The sequence below is a fragment of the Mytilus edulis genome, chromosome 10, assembly GCF_963676685.1.
Source record: "Mytilus edulis chromosome 10, xbMytEdul2.2, whole genome shotgun sequence".
NCBI lineage: Eukaryota > Metazoa > Mollusca > Bivalvia > Mytilida > Mytilidae > Mytilus > Mytilus edulis.
In genome coordinates this window covers 33,021,763-33,036,572 of record NC_092353.1, presented here as the reverse complement: position 1 = coordinate 33,036,572, position 14,810 = coordinate 33,021,763, and the positions used below count along the sequence as shown (strand labels likewise).

Sequence of the window (14,810 nt, the reverse complement as noted above, 5' to 3'; positions counted from 1 at the left end):
AAACTACGCACGACAAACTGGTATCTAGACGTATCAAGAGCAGATAACCCTTCGTTAATCTATTTTCGTTTTGGTTGGACACATCACTCAAAGTTGGAAATGGACCATGGCAGGGTTTCAAGCTTATGATAAAATAAAGATCATAGTCGTTGGCGATTCTGGTAAAATTTAAGTTAATTTATCACATACCTGTTACCAGGTTACACCTAAAATTTCTGTATGAGGCCAAACAAAAAAGTATCGTATGTGTGTGTTTACTGTCATATGCTGATTATTTTTTAAGGGTAGGTAGGTAGGGAATTGTTTTTATTTTAATTATTTTTTTACATTGAGTCTATGGGAGCAACATTGTGACTTTAACAGTGCTTAATCAAAAATGGTAAAAAAAAACTTTACAGTATGGGTAGGCCAAATAGAAGTGCACAATGCCGCATCTCTGGTTTGTGATTACTGCTTGGAGTGGTTTCACCAAAAATGCCTCGGACTATAACATGCTCCAAAAACAACTTACTGGATTTGTAGAAACTGTCATTGTAAATAAAAGTTTAAAAAATCGTATGCAATATTGTAAATATCAAATAAAAGTTAATACATTTTCTCAGTCTCATTATACATTGCAGTCTTTCATGTAACAATATATATTTAATGCAATGTAACTGTAGACACAAATATTATTGTTACATTCGTAATTAATCTATCAATGCATTTGAATGGGGACATATGGTTTGACCCCCCCCCCCCCCTTTTTATCCTGGGTAGGGACCCCCCTTTTTAAAATGAGTGGATCCACCCCTGAGATCTGTCTTAATACCAAATCCTGACATGATAATCACAGTATATTTATCATTTTCATAACAGTGTGAACAAGACCATTTCTTTGCACACTTCAGGATATCAATTGACTGGGTCATATTACATGTAGGTGAACTTTATGTAATGCCAATTTGTTCAATCCTACATGTTATAAACATTTAAAATGTGGGATCACCAAAGGTTCTAAAAGCTAAATCACATAGTACGAATAAATAGCAGAGGACTACACCTTGTGGATTGATTTAAAAATATTGAATACTTAAACTTTTATTTTTTTCTTATTGTGCACCTGCATATACTTTTCTCTTTTATTCTATTTAAATCCGAAATTGGAAGGCCTCTGACAGACTGAGTGAGCGTAAAATCACTGATATTGGTAGCCTATGACAAACAAGTTAAAGATAAATGATTCAACATAAGTATTCATCCATGGCGGTTGTCCATGCTGTTATGAAAACGATTTTATATATTGGTAGAAGAATGTACAAAGAAATCATTACAGTAAAAGACAACTTAGTCATACAAACAAACAAAACAATTGAGCTGCTTTTACTTTGTGGGGCCAGTTGGTTAAAATTGATGGGACAAGTATGTAGAAAGTGGGGCTAGTTTGTCTGTGGAAATTTGGTTGTGAGTGAGTTTTTCAGCTTCACAATGCAATTTATGTGTCATATTACATGTTTTATATCTTTTACATATATATATTTTACAATTAGGTGTTGGAAAGACTTCACTGGTACATTTAATGTGTCATAATGAACCAAATTCTAATCCAGGTTATACTATTGGTTGTTCAGTAGAGGTCAAGGTAAGGATTCAACACCACTTTTTGGGTAAAGATTGCATGAAAATGCAAGCTAAACCCTATAGCTATGTTACTGACTTGACATCTAAATCTTCCAAGGCTTATCACTACCTTTTTGATACACAAAATATAGTGCATTGATCATAACAATCTATACATTCTACTATGATTATTTCCAGATATTTATCAATCTAATATGATTTAATCTGTTCTGAAGATATACATTTGTAAATGATGTCATTGTTAAAGTCATCTTTAAAAATTGAGTTATCTCCCATTATCCAGAATTTTAGTTGAATCAACTACAACCAATGCTTTATACAATGCAATATTTAATTTAACTTCCAACGGATAAATTAACGCAATATTTACCATTCAGTGCTTACAAGCAATTTGATTAAATGTTATTGTTGGTTAGTTTGTTTTTGTCTTGTAAAGCAAAATGAAGAAGAAATGTTTTCTGACATTGTCTGAAGCTTTAACATTAATAAATATATGACTCCCACTGATTAAAGTTACATTTACATAATCAAACTTAATAGAAGTGAATCTAGAAATCTTTTTAAAATATGATATACATATATTTATGAATGATTATATTTTATAGCTTCACGACTATAAAGCAGGAACTCCATCAGAGAAAACTTACTTTACAGAATTGTGGGATATAGGTGGATCATCCAGTCATCAGAACAGTAGATCAATATTTTACAATAATGTAAATGGTTAGTTATTTTTTTTTAAAGTATTGGTGAACTCAAAAAGTAATTTAGTAATGAAATAAAGCAACATAAACATTAAATGAAATTGAAAAGAGTGTCCTGTTTAACAGGATTTAAACTTATACAGTTTACTATATGCTACCAGTGCTGAACAACATTTTGTCAATATTAAACACTATACATTTTTATCTGCATAAATTCTATGATTTCCCAAATCACTCACATCCAAGGCATAATTAGCATATTATTTATCCATACTGACAAACAACCGTTTTCAATCCCTTAGAAATTTTTAAATGACATTTGAAAATAAAAAAAAAATCTTAAGATTTTATGCTTGTTGTGGTCACTTTGACATTCAGCTAAGATATTTATAGATACAAGGAGGGCTATATATCAATGAGACAGAAAAAATCAAGAAGAATTTGTAAATTTTCCCTGTTTGATATTCCAGAGTTATGGACCTTAAATTTGTTTTTCAGTCTTGCGACAATTTCACACAAAGGGTGTGTCTTATGCTCCTCCCTTCCCAAAGCTGTCTTTTTCATATGATTTTTTTTTTACTATCATTGCATTTTTGAATAGAGCCATATGATTTGACCCCCCTTTTGAAAATGACTTGATCCGCCCCTGATAATTTAGCCTATTTACCTGTATTACTTAATTGTTAGTGAAAGGATTTAACTATTATTTTGATATTTTACTACAGGTATAATTCTAGTCCATGACTTAACAAACAGAAAATCTCATCAAAACCTTAGAAAATGGCTGGGTGAGGTTCTCAATAAAAATGATGCAAAAGATTTTAACAATGGGTAAGAAATATTTATATGACTCCTCTTAAGTAGTGACCTAAGAAGATTGTTATTATACCTCAAATCAATTATTGGATGGTTTACTGCAATTAACTTGGAAAGCTCAGAAATTATATGAATCAATCTTTGCTCAGCTTCAAAACATATGTCACAGAATTTTTAATAACTTTTACTAATTTTACAATCAACATTTATCTGTCATCTTCTATAATATTAGCTGACATGCAAAAACAGTCATCAGATGCCATTATCAGGGATTCAAATTATTGTTGGTCTGCCCCCATATTTAAAACCTTTCTTTTCTTGGAGGAAACTGTTGATTTTTTTAATTGAACACTCCAGATCTTACAATCACAAAACTTGAGTATGATAATCATACTAAGTCTCAGAAATCTAAATACTGGATTTTAGTGTTTTAAGCACTAATATTTACTCTGTGTACTCAGTAAAATTTTATGAATGAATGGCCAGGACCTCCATATCGTGACATTGACACTTTAAGCAAATTTGAACCCTTGATTATTGGCTTGACAATTACAGCTTTAAAAAAGATAAAAATGCTCATTTTGAATGTTGGTTATTTAAGCAACCTCCCCCCCCCCCCCCCCCTTAGTCAATATCTCTATTCATTTCATTGTAAACTGCTATTAAAATGAGAGACTAAAAATAATAACTTTTTATACCCCCGCTTTAAAAAAGGGGGGGTATACTGTTTTACCTCTGTCTGTCAGTCCGTCCGTCAGTCCGTCCGTCCGTCAGTCATCCCATGAAACTTTCGTCACATTTTTCTCAGGAACTACACATCCACCCTTTCTGTAATTTGGTATCAACATTTATATATGTCAGTCATACTGTGTGATGCGTTTTCAGATTCATCACTTGACAACTTACTGTTTACCGAACACTTGTCTGATTTTACACATGATAGCCAAGTTGAAAATTTTCGTCACATTTTTCTCAGGAACTACAATACAAGGATTTCTGAAATTTGGTTTCAGGATTTATATAAGTCAGCTATACCGTGTGATGCGTTTTCAGATTCATCACTCGACAACTTCCTGTTTACCGAACACTTGCATATTTTTACACTATTAATATTATCCACTTGCGACGGGGGTATCATCAGTGAGCAGTAGCTCGCAGTTTCACTTGTTATCCATCTGTTCTGATCTTTTATAGGTATGATTTTGACCCAGAACAGTTTGCTGGTAACCAGATCCCTATACTGGTAGTAGGAACTAAGGCTGACCTTGCCCAGACCTTGAGAGAAAAGGTCATATCAAGGTCATCTTCCATAGCAGAAGAATGTGGTGCTGATGAAATGAACTTGGTGAGAAAAATTGATGATAAATAATTAAAATTAAATGTTAAAATAAAACACTTGGACTAAAATAAATGTGGCTCTTTAGGTTTCATAACATTTTGTCAAAATCTTTACTTTGTCGTATGACAAAAATATAAAAATTTCAAACAACCACATATTTTATCAGAAATCATTTCATTGGAAGATATAGCAGTTAAATGAGTTTGACCAAGTCTAATTGTGATCATTGAGAAGCTAAATGCAGTCTGATTCAAACCAACTCTCACTATCTACTTGCACTTACAAACACATGTGGATAGTGAGGGCTGGTTTTAATCAGACTGAGCTTAGTATTTCATAACAGTAAAATGTGATGAAAAAAGTTCAGCCGAGTTATCTCCCTTTAGTCTTATATGTACATTTTACCACCTTGAATAGCATTTAAGTGATAAATACTTCAAGTTAAAATATCATGGTTTTCCAGCTTCTTATGGATATTTGTTATGTTGGGTTACTTTCTCCCTGATTTATGTCATAAATCTCCTTTTATTCATACTTTTATTAATTATACTAAAGCCTACCTAAATTCATTTTCGTACTTTTTCTATACATGTTATATTTGCTGTAACTTACTCTTAGTAAATACACTTTTATAATACTAAGTATCTATTTGGTCGGGTTGTTGTCTCTTTGACATATTCCCCATTTCCATTCTCAATTTTATAAGTTATCTATTATTACTTTTTTTTGGGTTATTATTATCAAAGGTACTTTTAGGTTGTGATATGATATGCTATTTATTTTATAGGTAAAGAATTCACAATGCATGTTTTATTTTTTGCAGGATTGCAATGACTGTAAATGCCTATCACCAGGTTCAACAAATGCTGTAAAAATGTCCAGATTTTTTGACAAGGTATGAAGCTAAAATGCAATTCAAACTACCCAGTACAGAGCAGAGCCTTGATTTATTAATTATACAAATAGCTCAATTACAGAAAACAATGTAAAATAGTTCTGCAGTTAATCTAAGCATGAAAAAGTGTTCTGATAGAGAAGTGTCTAACCTAGCTTGATAATTTAAAACAAAATGCCAGGTGAGGTCATCTGTGACCTTATTTTCATGGTTCAATTACTGACAAAATTGAGTGATAAGTACTTTTTCTGTTTCTAGGTCAGCTATATTTGGTATATAGAATCATTGGAAGATAAACATGTGTGTCTGATGGGGTACCTGAACGTGACCTGTTCAATGATCAATATACAATTGTTTTCTCAGTCATATGCATATATGTTTACTTTCTTTGTGGTACAATAGATACATGTCTGTCTGGCAATGATCAGCATTTGGTTTACAAGATTATGTCAGTTCATGTATGAAGGGGGATAGGAGGGGTCCTGATCCCGAAATCCCGGACTTAAAAAAACGAAATCCCGAGGTCCCGAATTTAAATAAAGTAAATCCCAACGTCCAGAAATCCGAAAAAAGGATTCCCGGATCCCGAAAGGGTCAATCCTGAAATCCCGAGCTTAAAAACACCCGATCCCGGAGTCCCGATAAAGGTCCTATCCCCCCTCATGTATCACAGCTAAGGTGATTAATTGGTCAACTATATTTAATATGTAGAATTATTATGAGGTTCACATAGGCAGATCCAGGGGGGGGGCCTGGGGGGCCTGGGCCCCCCCTTTCGTGGGAAAAATTTGGTTGATTATATAGGGAATCATTGAAGCATGACTGGAGCAGGCCCCCCCTTAGGAAAAGTTCTGGATCCGCCACTGGTTCACATGTCAGTATAGACATATTTACACCTGTTACCAAATTTGTCCACCAATACTTAAAATTGCACAAATTCCCTTAAAATTTGACCTCACAATTTTTAAAAGTTTGACCTCACAATTTTTAAAAGTTTGACTTCATAATCAAAAAGTGATTGTTGCTTGACGTGAAAAGGTTATTCATAGACAGATCATAGGTTATTTGGAGACAAAGTTCAGCTTAATACCAAAATACAATTTAAGTTTTAAAAGTAGGTTCCGCAATAGGATGAATAATCATCATCAGATTTCAGGAAATAAGCTTAATGCCTAAAAATTGCAGGCAATAACTTAATGCCTAGGCGTTAGCTTATTGCCTAGGATTTAAGCTTAATGCCTAATTTCACTTATTGCCGCTAACATATACATGTCTATTCTTGAACTTTAAGACTTCCAACCTATTATTCAGTCATGAACTTTCGTAGGCTAGAATACTGGAGTGAAGTTTAAAATATGAAAAGGATACAAAATGTTCATGATTTATAAATAGTCTTACATTATATATTTGCAGGTCACTGAAAGGAGATTCTACAGTCATCAAATGTCACATAATCAGGTACTTAAAGTTAGAACTATTTAGATGTTATAAGTGTAAGAAAAGTTATATACCATCATGACATATAACAACATAATACCTCCCCCTATAAATGAAATATTAGACATGTCCTTAAATTGCTGATATTACATGTGGACAATATTTCTGTCTCTGTTGCATGAGATATTATATCTTAAGTTTCAAAAGCATATATTAAAGACTTCAACCGTTCTGAAAAGGCATAAAATCATTTGCTGACTAAATAGACATAAGTATGCACATGTATTTTGTAAAGGAACATCAGCTGAAAGTCCAACATGAAACAGCCAGTGGATGTGACCTTTCTATTTTAGTGAGGGACACAATGACCAAGTGGTTAAAGTTTTTTATCCTCAGTGAACCACTTGTAATAAAAATTTGAGGTATTGCATAAACAAAGCCCTCTTGGTGAGGTATTTTGAACTTTGTCTAAATGACAAGCAGTGCCAATTTTCTTGCAGAAGGTCCCTGGTTCTCTCAAGGTACCATGGTTTCCTCTATCAATAAAAAGTAGCCACAATGATGTGACCAAGTTTAATGAATGTGGCATCAAACACCAACAAACTTACAATTCATTTTATTTCAAGAACTAAAGTCATTTAAATTAGTTTTCACAATTATCCTTTATTAAAATTGACATGGTAACAAAATAAACTTTTTTATTTAGATATTTTTTAATCAGTTATATTTAAAACAGATGAAAGTACATTGTACTTTAATCTGTAATAAAATGAAGGAAATTCCAGTTAGCAATTGTGATTTCAAAAGGAAGATAATTAAATTACTGCACATGCTTATTTAAAAAAAATGTCTACTTTTATCAATACTGACTGTTCATTTAATTTTCTTTAGCAAGATTTCAAATTGACAAGGGCTAGGCTTACAGAAAACACCACAATTATGGTTTTAGTCCTAAACTTATATTCATAAAACAAAGTTTTAAAAACATAAATTTTGGTTGTTCAAAAAAAATTCCAAATAAAATTGAGAATGGAAATGGGCAATTTGTAAAAGGGAAAACAACCCAACTAAAGAGCAGACAACAGTTGAAGTGCACCAAAGGGTGTGAGAAACTCCTGCACCCAGATGCGTACTTAACCTGGCCCCTAAACAAAAATGTATACTAGTTCAGTGAAAATGGACCTCATACTAAACCCTGAAATATACACAAGAAACTAAAATTAATAATCATACAAGACTAACAAAGGCCAGAGGCTCCTGACTTGGGACAGGCATTGAAACCTGCTTTTCAGTTCAATTGATAATTCCTACTGAGTGTCAAAAATTTAAGAGATTTTAGAAAATATTTGGAGATAGAATTAAATTTGAACTGTCTAGTAACTTGTTTTTCATGTTAAAATCTAGATTTGATCATTAACTTTAAAAAAAAACAACACTCTAAGCAATAAGGAATTACATTACCGTTGCAGTTTGGCAATGTTGTTAAAAGTAAGTATGTTAATAAACATTTTATGTATATCTATAGCACTTGTGGTAAAACTGTCATATTTGTTTGTACAACTACTGTGGAATCATTTGTTTTAGTGTGTACCAATTTTCATGAATTAAAAAAAACTTTGTTTTTAGTGGATATTTGATTTTGTTGTAGTATTTAAGTGCCTTCAAGCCTATTAAAATTTGTACCTCCTTATGCATTAAAACTTTTGTTCACCTTAATGACATGCTTCTTTACCAAAGAAACACATGAAAATTGGTTTATCATGAATAATATTGAATCCACAATAAACAAATGAAATCCTAAATTTTCAAATTCATTTATTATTTGAGGTTTCAGATGAATTATACCTAAAATCCTTGACAATTTTTGAAGCCCCAGTGCTAACAAGGGTTTGTCTAAAATAAAGCTAAATACAAACAACAGAAATATTCCTTTTTAGAATGACCTTTCTTACTCATAAATGATTCCCTTTTATCCCCTTTAACAAATATGACAGTAACACCACAGGTACATGTATGTGTGAAGATAAAGAGCTTATAAGATGTAGAGTGTGAGATTTTATTTTTTATTTTTTACAACAGCCAGAACATCGAAGTAAGAATGTATTTATTGCATTAACCCTGCATAAGACTATTGTGAAAGTTTACTCTAATGGAAAATAACATAATACTTCCCAAACACTAGCCTTTTTAGTTTGTTTCTTAAATAGTCTTTTGAATTTTAGTTATCCATAATATACAGTTAGTGTTGGTTGCTTTGCAAGACATTACTTTGTTGTACTTGTTCAGAAATTCAGCTCACCTCAAAATAGGTGGCAGGGGCGGATCAAGCCATTTTAAAAGGGGGGGGGTCCCAACCCAGTATTGGGGGAAAAGGGGGGGGTCAAACTATTTGTCCCCACTGAAATGCATTGATCTGCCAAAAAAAAAAAGGTGTTCACACCCCTGGAACTTTAAACATACAATGTTGTGCCTTTTGAAGTTAATCAAACAAGCCACTTTGAGATATTGTTTTCCTGAAGAAAAAAAAGATATTTTACAATTTAACCTAAAATGCAAAATTATCTATTTTTAAATTACAAATATTTTGTCCAGTGACTTTCTGTTCTTGTTTAACCATAATGACACAAAAAAATTGACAAGACAAACAACTGATATATTGTAACACATAAAAGGGAAAAATAAAATAAAGAAATTTTTAAGATAAAATAGCATTTGGTTATTCAGTATCAAAAATGAGGTTGGTACCAGTATTCAAGCTCTCCTCTTGTTCAAAAATTCTGAATATAGATCTTTTTCTAATTATTAAAATAATTGGATTTTGGTAAGATCTGACTTTCAAATCAACTTTTTACTACAATATGTACATGTACAGTTGAAATATTCTGTGAGGATAAATCTATTTATAGCATTATGTCCTGCTGATTTTAATACTAAGTGTGCATGTCAACAGGCATGAATTGGTTATGGTGTGTTGTGTGTATGTATGTGTAGTGCATGTATTTTAGTGTGGAATTCTCACAAATAAAATATATTTGTTTTATATGTGTAATTATATATAAAATCACCTGATACTCAGATTTAGACTTATTTATATAATTTTTAAATTTACCAATTAGGTACATACCTGTATGTATATTAGCATGTATTATACAACAGATTCTTTCAAATACATTAAAATATAGTCTTTTTGTGCTGATGCAGCATAAAACAATCACCAATCATTCAATCAAATAATCAACATGACAGTTATGATAAAACATTAATCCTACAGATATATGGGTTTTGTACATGTCACAATCATATATGGGAGAATTGTTAGGGGTGGGGGAATAATCATCCACCAAACCCACACTGACACACAAACTTTTCAGCCAAAGTTAAAGATAATGTTGTTATTCATTCTATTGTGTATCAGAGATTTAATAGCTTACAATATTTATTTTGTGTTTCAGGGACACCTTGCACCTACAGAGAGAAGGCGGGGACATATGAAGATGTTTCATAATGATTGATAGTTATATATGATGCTCAATGATACTGTAAAATGTTTACATTTGTCCAGGCCTCAAGGCACATTATTTTTTTGTTTTTAAGTTATTGAAATTAATGAAGGTTAAATGAATGCAGTTTTTCTGTTGACAATTATGATTGTGAAACCTGTATGATTTATTTAAAACTGGGTAAATCTGCAATAAAAATTTAAGGCTATGTTGTCCTGTTCTGTTTTAATACAAAGTCAAAACTATATGTACTTGATGTAGACACCCTACCTAGAGAAAAAGAGGTGTCACCTATTGACAAAATTATGTGATTTGGTAATTTCCTTCGTCACTATGATGTATATATGAATATTGTCTAGAATCATAGTTGCCTGCTGACATATAACTTGTCTGACCTTGATCTATCACATAATCATGCACAATGAACTGATCAACATGACAACATCCATGATCAAATTTGAATACATATTTATCATTTAGATGTATGAGTGCCAATGAGACAAGTCACAATTTGTGAAAATAAACCATTATAGGTCAAAGAACAGTCTTAACAAAGGAGCCTTGGCTCACACGGAGCAGCTAGCTATACAGGGCCTTAAATATGACTATTGTATAACCATTCAAACAGGAATGTCGTATTAATCATTACTATAATTATTTTCAATTGTCCAAAGCAAACATTAATAAAGTATACAATAAGTCTTACTAAATTCCTTTAGAATCCATGTGACTGAAATACATTTATTATATCTCACATGAAATTGAGAATTAAATGCAGAAAGTGTCAAAGAGACAACAACCCAATCAACGAGCAAAAACAAATAAAACAAGCTGAAGGCCACCAATGGGTCTTCAACACAAAGAGCAAATCCTGCACCCATGCTCTATCTATCCCTTAAACAAGAATGTGTAATAGTTTACAATAATGGACGCCATACCAAACTCCAAAACATATAAATGAATTAAAATTAATAATCATACAAGACTAAAATAGTTCAGAGGTTCCTGTCTTGAGCCAGGCGCAAACATACAGTAGGGTTTTACATGTTTTAAGTTTTGAGTTCTCTGCAAAATGGATGTTTGCTGCTTGCAATTTGACCTACAGACAACATTTTAGTAGGTTGATTCCTTATCTATAGGAGACAACAGGGGACAGTGCTAATGAATCTCCCCGTGTCTAAAGCAACAAAGCCAAAAAGAAGTAAAACATAATTAGATAAATAGGGGCCATTTAAATGATTGCTTAACCATGGATGAGAAACCAGGGGTGGTGCTTAAGAAACGTTTGAATATGGTTCAAATGAAAACTCCCTGTGTCTGTCTAAACCAGCAAAGCTAGCAGTAATCATGATAGATGAGTTTAACAACTTTGTTTTAATAATTAAGATTAAACTCTTTACGGTGAGTGAATGAAATTACTTAAATGTTTAATTACTGATGTTTTCTTTAATCATAGGTCATTAATCAAAAGTACTTTTCTGAAGGATTTTTGTTAGCAAAATATTTTTACATCCAATCAACCCAAAAGCTTTAAAGTCGGCATGTCGCATAACAAAAACATTAGCTCAATACATTTACATATTAACCATACATGATACCGATACACAATAACCATACATAATACTCATGCACAATACTTATTGTAAAGCTCTTAAGACCTATAGGTATATATTTCATACATACTTGCGCATGACTGAACTAATTAACATGACTGATATATTTAAACAAATTTTGTCGCATCTCGTTAATTTTTGTGCAATGAAGGAGAAAGTGTATCTTATCATCTACAGGCTCACCTGAGCCACATTGCCTGCAAGGTTAAAGGTGTGGAGGGATATTACCAATGTTATCTGCCAGTTGTCTTTTTCAAACTGTATGTTCCAACTCTTAGTTTTGTTAGACTCCTCCAATGGTCAAGAGATAAGCAATTTTCAAATCCAAAATTTACCCTAAAGATTATGTAAGTTCGAGGTTTCTCTTCTTTATCTATTTGATTTTCCCATATAGTTAAAAAAAAACTCTTTTACCTGGCTTTTTAATTTGCTTCTTGAAACGTTCTTTCTCTCTATCCATCTTTATCCATATTTTGAAAATTTGGTAGTATACGTTGAAGTGATCCACACCAAGATGATTTCCCTTGTTATTTATTTTATTTGTTTGTTCATAAGCATATTAAAGTAAGGGAAATTTATCTAGATGTTCAACTTTGATAAAAGCCTTGTAGTTTTCCCTGATTAAATATGAAATTTTTTGTTAGGCGAGATGAATCTGTTTTTAAACCTTTACATTGTTTTACATTGTCTTATCGGGGCCTTTTATAGCTGACTATGCGGTATGGGCTTTGCTCATTGTTGAAGGCCATACGGTGACCTATAGTTGTTAATGTCTGTGTCATTTTGGTCTCTTGTGGACAGTTATCTCATTGGCAATCATACCACAGTAACATCTTCTTTTTTATACTTGCTTGACTAAAGTTTAATATGCCCCATAATTCTATCCATATTAAAAATTAAATGGGATTTGATATATGATTGTTTACTTTTACGAATTGTGACTTGGTTGACGAGTTGTCTCATTGGCACTCATACCACAACTTCTTATATATCTATTGATTATTCCGCGAGTGGCGAATTCAAAAGCAGATGCGGGGTTGACGTGTTGGGGTCCGGGGGTTTGAACCCCATTTTTAGACGATCAATGCTTTTGAATAGGGGACGAAGAATCAAATACATGAATGCTAGTTTTTGATTTTGCATTTAAAGAAAGAAAGTTTTTCTGAAGTTTATGGTATGCTTTTTAGCTTTTCATTAAAGTTCATTCTGCGAAGGAAGAGGAACCCGAGCCTGGAACTAAGGTATACACGTTAGGCTTTGTTGTAACAGAGACCTATAATATATGAGGGGGAGGACAGGGGTAAGGGAGACAGGGAGAAAGAGGGTAGGAGAAAGAAGAAAGGGGGTGGGAGAAAGGAGAAAGGGGGTAGGAGAAAGGAGAGGAAGGCTGGGAGAATAGAGAAAAAGTTGGAGAAAGAAGAAAAAGTTGGAGAAAGGAGAATTTTTTTTAATTCATCTCAAAAGGAGATGTTTTATTCTAATGGGAGAATGGAGAACGGGGGTAGGAGAAAGGAGAAGAGGGGTGGGAGAAGGGAGAAGGGTACCCCCTGTCCTCCCCCTCATATATTAGGGGAAAAGTAAAATCACAAAAATACTGAACTCCTGAGAAATTTTAACAAGAGGCTCTCAAGAGCCTGAATTGCTCCCCCTTTATTTTTTTGCTCAAATCTTTCATTATTGATTATTTTTGCCTTTCAATATATATAAATTAGTGGCACAAAAATGCCATTTTAATGTTCATTGTATCTGTCATATAATCTTCAAAAGCAAATAAATGCATGATTTTACCCATATGTTCCAAAGGAAGAGGATCTATGTTTCTTGACGTACAAGAAAATATCATACAAAATGTTTTCTAAAAAAAACTCCTTTTAAAAGGGGTCAATTGACAAATTTGGTCATAAACTTTTTTTTGTAGATCTGACTTTGCTGAAAATGTTTGCTGTTTACAGATTATCTTTATATATATCTTCAATAATATTCAAGGTAATAACCAAAAACTGCAAAATGTCTTTACAATAACCAATTTAGTAGCAGCAACTCAACAATGTGTTGTTTGGTTTGTCTGAAAATTTCAGGGCTGATAAACCTTTTAAACATTTTATCTCATGTCAGATTTGCTCTAAATACTTTAGTTTCTGAGATATACGCCAATAACTGCAGTTGACCCTTTATATGTTCTATTTTTAGTCATGGCGCCCATGTTTGTTGATGGATAAAAAATTCGAAGGCAATTCATAAACACGATTCCCTTTGGAACATTCATTTAAAGTTATAAGAATTATTAGGCACAATAGTTTCAGAGGAGAAGATTTTTAAATGTTAGCAAACTTGATGAACAAATTGTCTTTAAAGGGCAATAACTCCTTAAGAGGTCAATTGACAATTTTGGTAATTCAGCTTTTTTGTAGATCTTATTTTGCTGAACATATTGCTGTTTACAGTTTATATTTATCTATAATGATATTCAAGATAATAACGAACATCTGGCGGCAAAATTTCCATAAAACTACCAATTTAGTGGCAGCAACTCAACAATGGGTTGTTCGATTCGGCGTCTGAACATTGTAGGGCTGATAAATCTTCAACATATGAAAAATGTTACCCTATGTCAGATTTGCTCTAAAAGCTTTACGTATTTTTTTTTTTAGCTATAAGCCAAAAACTGTATTTGACAACTATAATCTATTTTTAGCCATGGCGGCAATATTTGTCAATGGATCAACACTTCGGATACAATTTATAAACTACATACCCTAAGGACCATTTATTTAAAGTTTGCAGGTATTTGGTATTGTAGTTTCAGAGGAGAAGATTTTTTTAGTTTACGACAACAGACAGACGACGACAGACGACAAACGACGACGGACGACATGTGATGGCAAA

General features: G+C 32.6%; 1 protein-coding gene across 3 annotated transcripts; it reads left to right on the top strand.

The window, feature by feature from the left end:
* Window positions 1–23: 23 nt before the first annotated feature.
* LOC139490953 (rab-like protein 3) lies at window positions 24–10,530 on the top strand. 3 transcript variants are annotated; one of them, XM_071278107.1, is made up of 9 exons: window positions 24–161; window positions 1,530–1,621; window positions 2,226–2,343; window positions 3,050–3,155; window positions 4,335–4,485; window positions 5,303–5,374; window positions 6,788–6,832; window positions 8,891–8,903; window positions 10,264–10,530. In XM_071278107.1, exons 1-9 carry the CDS (start codon window positions 107–109, stop codon window positions 10,314–10,316), a joined length of 705 nt encoding a protein of 234 aa, XP_071134208.1. In that variant the 5' UTR covers window positions 24–106; the 3' UTR covers window positions 10,317–10,530. The 3 variants fall into 3 exon arrangements, with proteins under 3 accessions (XP_071134208.1, XP_071134207.1, XP_071134209.1); XM_071278106.1 differs by lacking the exon at window positions 8,891–8,903 and adding an exon at window positions 8,281–8,299; XM_071278108.1 differs by lacking the exon at window positions 8,891–8,903.
* The last annotated feature ends 4,280 nt before the right edge of the window (window positions 10,531–14,810 follow it).